Below are 7,954 nucleotides of genomic sequence, written 5' to 3'. Positions count from 1 at the left end.
CTTCTTTCCATCCCCTCTGAAGACCCCAGCCTGTCAATTTTCATTCACAAGCTACAAGTTTTCTACATATACCTTTTTTAGTATGAAGTTTTTAAAACAAAAAGAAGCTTTCCGTGCATTTTGTTTCAGGCAACTGACCTGGAAACTTAGCATATTTCAAAGATAAATAACCATCTACTTCCTCATCTTCAACACTGACAGCGCTGGGCAAGGGGAATGTTGCAAGGCCAATTAAAAAGACTTTCCGCACTGCCAACTGCAGTTTTAGACACAAGTGCGGCAGTATTTCAGGACTCCAGGTGAAGTTCTCATAGCAACAGTGAATGATCACAAAGTGCCAACCGATAGAACTCCACAGAAAAGGCAGAAATACATAGCTAAAAGGCAGATTAGGCTGCGGTTAAGAACATCAGATGCTGAGCCTCAGAGGAAAACAATCACCAAGAGCTAAGCACAGACTAGCAAAAAGATCTAAAGTGTAAAAGATAGTCTGACTTGGGTTCAAAATAGTCTAGATAGAATCTTGCCTTGATTCTTGCAGATTCAATGTATTAATTAATACATTAAGCTGTAGTTAAGCATTGTTAAACTTGAAACTAATCATTGTTACTGATAAACAAGAGGAAGGAACTGAAAGTCAGTGTTAACTGGAATTTTAATATACTGTACTTGAAAGCATTAAGTACTTTAACCCCAGGATCAAGTATTTCGCCAGCTATGCTCGTCGTCAAGGAAATGCTGTTGCTTTGCTCAGCACAGGCAGTGCTTTGAGATTACAGTCATTTGCATGTACTACAAGTCTTGGAAAAAAAAATATCCATGAAGTATGTTCATGGATCAACAGCCCACTTCCCTCCCCCCACTTCCATAAAGAAATCACCGCTCAATCCAGTTTAAGTATAATTTGAAGTTTTAATACTAAGATCTTCCCATTTCTCTGAAGCTCATAGTAAGCCTGCATGCTAACTCACAAGGCCTGACAGCTGTAAATACATTAGACTCAAGCCTAGTCTGCACATACGCTCGCGCGGAGGCGACAGTTACGGTGCTGCAAAAGCTTCCTACGCTTGTAGCAGCTCATTAGCAACACCACTGCAGAGTTTTGGTTAGCAAGACTTTTAGCTATACCATTACTCCAGTGGATCTCTTCCAAAAACTGGCCCTACGCTAGCGAGACAAGGAAGAGCACTGTTTCCAACAGTTACTTAGAAGCCAGCTTTAGTTTTCTTCCCCATCGAAGCAGAGCCTGCCATGCTAAGCAATCTAGCCCAATCAAGGCAAGGCTGTTTTTTTTTGTAAGCTTAAATGTTTAATCAGACACAGTTGAGAAACCTTTCTAGAATTTAATATAAAAACATTTGACATTCCATTAATGTAAAGTTGTGCACATGTTGAGAAAATCGCCATCTGAAAGAAAATTCGATCTTCAAATATCTTTATTGGAAGGCCATGCACTGCCTTCTGTTACTGTATTTCAAATCACTGTACATTTACTTTGAAAACACTGTCTGCATTTTCTAGTACAAAAAACTAAAAATTGTTTCAGGAATGTAGAGAAATATTCAACTTAAATAGCGAAAAAGTGCACCATAATTACTGCTGCACTGCAGTCATTTCTGCATTTCCCATTTCTTAAATAACTATCCTGTTTTGATAACACACAATATAAAGAGCAATTATGAAAAACTGAGACATTTAAATACACTAAGTTATTGAGAATAACTTGTCGGCATTGGGTAACCTATCATAGGAGCAGCACCAGTGGCAGGATATGCATACTGCTGTTGGTTCATGCCATTGTGCATATTTGCAATATTACTTCCATACTGCTGATCATAGCCATTCTGGTAAGCTCCCGCAGGGTTACCAGCCCTGAAGCCAGCCTGCATGCCTGCAGCTGCAAAGCCATTTCCAAAAGGAGTTCCATTACTGAAACTTTGGGCACTGTAGGCCCCGTTTTGAGTTTTTGCTCCGAAGTCTCTCTTTCCTAGTGCACCATAGTTTCTCTCAAAGTTCTCCCTCTCTCTAAAACTACTAAATCCACCCCTTTTGCCCGCAGAATATCTGTCACGTCGATCACCTCGGGAACGACCTATCAAAAAAAGACAAGACATAGTTGTTTATATATATCATAAAGGCTTCATTTTACATACCACCGAATCAGTTCAGCTCATATACTAGGTTTGCCCTTGCTGGGCAGTCTTCATCTAACTAGTCTCTAGTTAGCTTTTTACTACATGGATGAAGACTATTTTGACAGACAAAGCTGTCTAACCTATGAGGAGAGTCACATGCACTCCCCTGTGACACGAGTAGCAGCATCAAGGGAAAAAAAGTCATCTTCATCTTGCCAATAGGACACTTGCATCCATCCTTCCTAGCCATACGAGAAAAGGCCACAAAACTGAGCCCTGAAGCGTTTTATTTCAGAGCAAATACTCAGAAGTGCATCTTTGGCCAGCACTAGCCATAGGTGCGCCACAATGTGAGTGTAAAGCACTCAGGGGGAGAGGGTGTTGCTTTGTTATTGGTGTTAATAAATACCTTTTCAGGTCACCATAACTGGTGGCTAAACCACCTTCCACATCCATTTCGGAGAGAGATTGGAGGTGGAATTCGAGCTTCCATTTTGTTCCGAGAGGAAAGCTACGCACTGTGGTCGAAAGCAGTACTTACCTGAACCTCTGTCTTCAATCAACTGAAGCAATTTGGGGTTGATGGCTTGATTAGCCTCCCGAAGCACAGAGATGAGGTCATTTACTTGCTTAATATTGTTAGGAGTAAAGAATGTGTATGCTGTGCCTGTTTTGGTACTGCGGGCAGTTCGTCCAATTCGGTGGATATAGTCCTCTGAGGAGTTAGGGTAGTCATAATTGATGACAAATTTCACATCTTCCACATCTGTAAAGTGTTGCAGTGTGGCAAAAAGCAAGGTACAAAGTTTTGCACACCACAACAGCCAAATCGAAGATAAAACATTAGACAATAGTACTTTAAAGGAAATAATGGCTGCAAAGAACAGTGTTAGAATTATCCATTTCTGCACGAGTATTGTGGAAGAGAAAGTTATGCACACTCCGTCTGTTCCCGTCTCATCACCCACCCTGTGATCCAAAACCTTACCATAAAGGAGTATGCATTTGCTTGTCATTCCCAACTCAAGAGTCCCCTTTACAAATCATCAAGTGACATCTGAATGCTTCTTGCAGTAGGGCCACTAAAGCTCACAGCAGCCTCTTCATGTGCTCATTTGAGGACCTTAGAGTAAAAACATACAAGGTCCTTCACATACACACTCATTAGAAGCTCAAAAAAAAGGGGCCACACTGCTCGTCTTGCCAAGACCTTTGAACCGCAGCTGCAAGAAAAACATACCTGTCCCCCCAAAGTCACCAAGTTGTTTTTATGCACTGTGTCTCGTCTAGGCAAGCGCTTCCAAGAAGCCAGGGTTCACTTGAGAATGTGTCTCTCTCTGGCAGGTCTCGACATGACGACTATGTATAGGTGGAGGAACTTCGACTTTCAAAGGCATTTGAAAAGCCATTGCTTTCCTGCCCCACTCGCTAAAGTGAGAGGTGGACTTTTTCTCAGATTTCATGTGCCAGTACTCACCAATTTGTACAAGGCTTAGTACATTTTAAAGCTGCTCTCTCCATTTCATGGTTGAAAAAAAAATTTCATTGAACATTGAAGTTTGTAATTATTTTCTTCGACATTTCAGCAAACTCACTGAAATTCAAAGACCCACAGATCACAGCAGACAGTATGCACAAAACTAACAGTACTGCACCATGGCAAATCATGCAAAGCATGGAGAGAAGAGAAATACCAGGGCAAAGTGAACTGTGAATGAAACTGCTTATTTCATGAGAGAACAGTTTATGGGGTAGTAGTTTAAGGATGATCTTTGCCTTTTGAAGATTACTGGCACACAATGCTCTCAGCTTTCACCTCTCTATTTGACTGGAAGCAGCCAGCCGATCATTTCCACTAGTCCTCCATCCCCCTCGAGTCCTCCGATTGTCATGCCTAGGCCTTGCCACAAAGACTGCACCTTTATGTGAAGAAAACTTAGAAAAATGCAGAGGTTAAAGAAAGCAATAGACTTTCTTTAAATAGCTTTGGGCAACTGGCATTACGAGTTGTACTAACCTAGACCTCTGGATGCAACATCTGTAGCAATCAGGATTGGTGCTTTTCCGTGTTTGAATTCTGTAACACAAGCAACCTGTCAGTTTCTTCGTTAAGTATCATAGAACACGCGCTTGTAGAAATTGCCGAAATGCTCACCATTTAGAACCCAGTCCCGCTCCTGCTGACTTTTATCACCGTGAATACCCATTGCTGGCCACCTGAAAATACAGAACTTGATTGACCTCAGCCCTCTCCTTGACTAGTTTCATCAGCCAAAGATAGGGCCACGGGCAAATTCCAAACAGCTTCTAGAGTTAGCTTTAGCATTTTAACTGACACCTGGTGTCACTGCATTTGACAGTTGACACCACAGTTAAGTGGTCACTCCTGAAGAATCAAGAGCATGCTAAGACTACTGGGGTGGCTCACTGAAGTTCAAGCTATTGGACTCACCCATCTCTCCTCATTTTTCTGGTAAGATCATCACACCGTCTTTTGGTTTCCACAAAAACAATTGTTTTATTTTCCTTCTCACTCATTATTTCTTCCATCAAACGAATAAGCCTATTATGAAGAGATGATGGTTAGAGCTGGGATTGATTTGTACTGCGCAAGTTTAGTTTTACCAGCCTGATTTGTCACTTTTTTAGTGGTCTCAGAAACCATCAAGACATCTTCATTTCACAGTGCATAAACTAAAACTAACCATTAAAAAACATAATGAATGCTTTGCCCCCACTGACTACTTACTTGTCATCTTTCTCTACATCATGACACACATCCACAATCTGAAGAATGTTGTGGTTTGCACTTAGTTCTAACGCACCAATGTTGATGTGTACATATTCTTTCAAAAAGTCTTCAGCCAGCTGCCTTACTTCCTTTGGCCATGTGGCACTCCACATCAGAGTTTGCCTGTCAGGCTGGAGAAGGACACTAGGTCAGGACAAGATCAACATATAGTCAAATGTCCAACCAAAAAAACACCTACCCAGACAAGCCTGAAAAAGTTAGTTACACTGCCTTTGCTTTAATGAGCATAGTAGCATTCATTTCTGTAGTAGGGATAAACGCGTGAACCATTTATACTCACTCTTATCTGATCCACAATTTTTCTGATCTGAGGTTCAAATCCCATGTCAAGCATCCTGTCAGCTTCATCAAGGACAAGGTAAGTACACCTCCTGAGATTGGTCTTTCCAGCTTCTAAGAAGTCTATAAGTCTTCCAGGTGTTGCAATGCAGATTTCCACACCTAAAAACAAAGCAGTAAGTCAGCTGAAGTAGTTTTCACATTGCCTCATACCAAGATGCATTCAAGGCTTATCCATACCTCTTTCCAAGTCACGAATTTGTGGTCCCTTTGGAGCACCTCCATAAATACACGTAGACTTCAAACGGCATGCTCTGCTATATTCAGCAGCTACCTGCTGCACTTGTTGAGCCAGTTCACGAGTTGGTGCCAGCACAAGACACTAGAAATAAGATGCCCAGCTTTTAGTTCAATACCTATTTGAAGCTTCTAGTCTGACACTAGTTTTAAATGGAAATGTTGTCATGTATCACTTCAGTGCCTGACTAAAGTGGATTTAAGTAGCCCAAACCAGCAAACTAAATTACCCAGCATCTCGGTTACCACCAAACACTGACCTATGCTGTGTGGCAAGATATTTGAAAGTCACTAGCTTCCAGGGGATACCAATTTCCAAAATGGGACATCTAGCCCTCTTCTGTACAGTTTTAAGGACAATCCAATCAGAGCTTATGGAATGTTCTTGGGAAACTACCGAAACATGGAACCACTTTAGTCACACAGAGAAAGATGATACAGCTGTGCACTCTGAGCATGGACAATTGGACTGTAAAAAAACCCAAACACATTCTCTACAAATTAAGATCCCCTTTCATTTAGAATACTCACAATAGGTCCATCTCCTCGCTCCAGGAATGGCTGATGATTTATATGCACAATAGCAGGCAACAAGTACTGTTTGGAAGAAAGAAAAGTCTCATTACAATCTCTTCCCAGAAGTGTTCAGCCTGCACTAAGCCAGGCCATACTTTCACTGCTGAAATCCAGCAGTATTCCAGGCTACAATCAAAACTTACAGACAGCGTTTTCCCTGATCCAGTCTGTGCCACTCCAACCATATCCAATCCACTCAATGCAACAGGCCAACCTTGTGCTTGAATAGCAGTTGGTTCAGTGAAGTTCTGCCTCTGAATTACTTCCATAACATTTGCTTGAAGAGAAAATTGAAACTTATTAACTTAGACAGTCTTAATCAGGCCTGGAAGAACAACCAGTATGGTAGTCTTCACTTACCAGGAAAGTTAGCTTCATAGAAGTTTATAATCGGTTTTGGACAGTTATGGCCCCTAACTGTGACTTCTTTGCTTGATCTGTACTGCTCAACTTCTTGCTGCAAGGCAAAAATCCCGTAATTGGAAATAAGCTTTGATACCAAAGTTACCCCATCCATGCCTGTTGGGCCCCATGACCCTCAGCATGTTTGCACCGATTTGTTTACTTTCGCATGAGTTGGATAGGGTACATACCACAGTACGTCTAACTACATCAGGATGTTCTTGATAGAAGTTCTTCTCAAATTTGGGCAGCTCATCTAAATTCCATTTCTTTTTTGTAAGTTTTTCCCCAGGGTTTCCAAATTTCTTCCCAGAGAGAGGTCCACCTCTACTTCCTCCAAAACGGGGGGCTCCAAACCTAGAGAAGAAGATCATAACATAGAATCCAAGCGAAATGTTTTGGTCCTCCTCTTATACAACTTAACCACTATCACTGTGGTCCACCCTGTAACTTTACAATTCAGATTTATAAACCCCACCTACAGGATACTGAAACTCAAAAAAAACATACTTAAGTTGCAGATGCCACAATCTGCCTAGCTACAACTCATACTCAGAAGCTAGGGTAACACGTATCTCTGCAGTTTCCATAAAATGAAATTTAAAGGCCTATTAGCAGGTTACAACATAGGCAAAGTAAGGACATTAAAACCTTTGTATTACCGCACAATCAAAATGGTTTCCCACCCAAGTGACACTCCCATTGTGTCAGCCTGCAGAAAGCGGGCAGGGGCAGTTACAAAACCTTGGGATCACTTTCCCGTAAACCGTTTTCTTGTATCCCGAAAGGTAGGCTTCTCTCAATAACGACGTTTTGTGAGGCCACACGTTTCACGTTAGCATTTTAAGCTAGGTCCCTCCGTTCAGAAAAGGCTCATCTCGAAAACCTGTCCTGGCAGCCCCGAGGCGCAGCTCTAAGCAACGCCGAGGACCGCTAAACTGGGTGCGAGCGTGGGGCTCCCTCCCCCGCCCCGATTGCTCCCCATTCCGGCCGGGCAGGCGCCGGGAGCGATCCTTCCCAGCACAACACAGCGCTCCCAGAGGGGAGCGGGCTGAGCGGCCGCTGCTTCCTGCCAGCGCTGTTTCCTTTGTCTCTCATTTCTGTCTACGCCACATTTTCCAGCCGCTGCCATTTTAGAGCCAGAGCTGGGCGGGGGGAGGAGGAGGAGGAGGAACAAAGGCGGCAGCAGCAGCCGGCATTTTGATTTCCCCTCAGTCACCGCATGGCGGGGCCGGCCATTAACATCCGCTTACACAACACAAAGCGGGAGCCGGCCGGCTTCTGCCAGCGAGGGCTAGAGCCGCCGGCCCCAGTGAGGGGGGGGAGGGAGGAAAAGGGAACAGCCCTACCGAGAGCTCCCCGAGGCTTCGGCATCGACGAAGCGCCCGGCCAACCCACTGACCCACAAACCTCCAGCCAGCCCGCCGCTCCCCAGCCCACCCCCCCCGGCGGC

General features: G+C 43.4%; 1 protein-coding gene across 1 annotated transcript; it reads right to left on the bottom strand.

Annotated features, from left to right (window-relative positions):
* Positions 1-1,328: 1,328 nt before the first annotated feature.
* DDX5 (DEAD (Asp-Glu-Ala-Asp) box helicase 5) lies at positions 1,329-7,204 on the bottom strand. Its single transcript, XM_009323780.1, has 13 exons — positions 7,164-7,204; positions 6,693-6,858; positions 6,460-6,556; positions 6,243-6,376; positions 6,055-6,120; positions 5,467-5,608; positions 5,228-5,388; positions 4,885-5,057; positions 4,588-4,698; positions 4,291-4,352; positions 4,153-4,212; positions 2,677-2,901; positions 1,329-2,092 (listed from the first exon to the last, which is right to left on the bottom strand). Exons 1-13 carry the CDS (start codon positions 7,202-7,204, stop codon positions 1,710-1,712), a joined length of 1,821 nt encoding a protein of 606 aa, XP_009322055.1. The 3' UTR covers positions 1,329-1,709.
* Between the last annotated feature and the right edge of the window lie 750 nt (positions 7,205-7,954).

Source organism: Pygoscelis adeliae, unplaced genomic scaffold (assembly GCF_000699105.1).
Source record: "Pygoscelis adeliae isolate BGI_AS28 unplaced genomic scaffold, ASM69910v1 Scaffold75, whole genome shotgun sequence".
Taxonomy (NCBI): Eukaryota; Metazoa; Chordata; class Aves; order Sphenisciformes; family Spheniscidae; genus Pygoscelis; species Pygoscelis adeliae.
The sequence above is the reverse complement of the archived record's forward strand: the minus strand, read 5'-3'. Positions and strand labels throughout refer to the sequence as shown.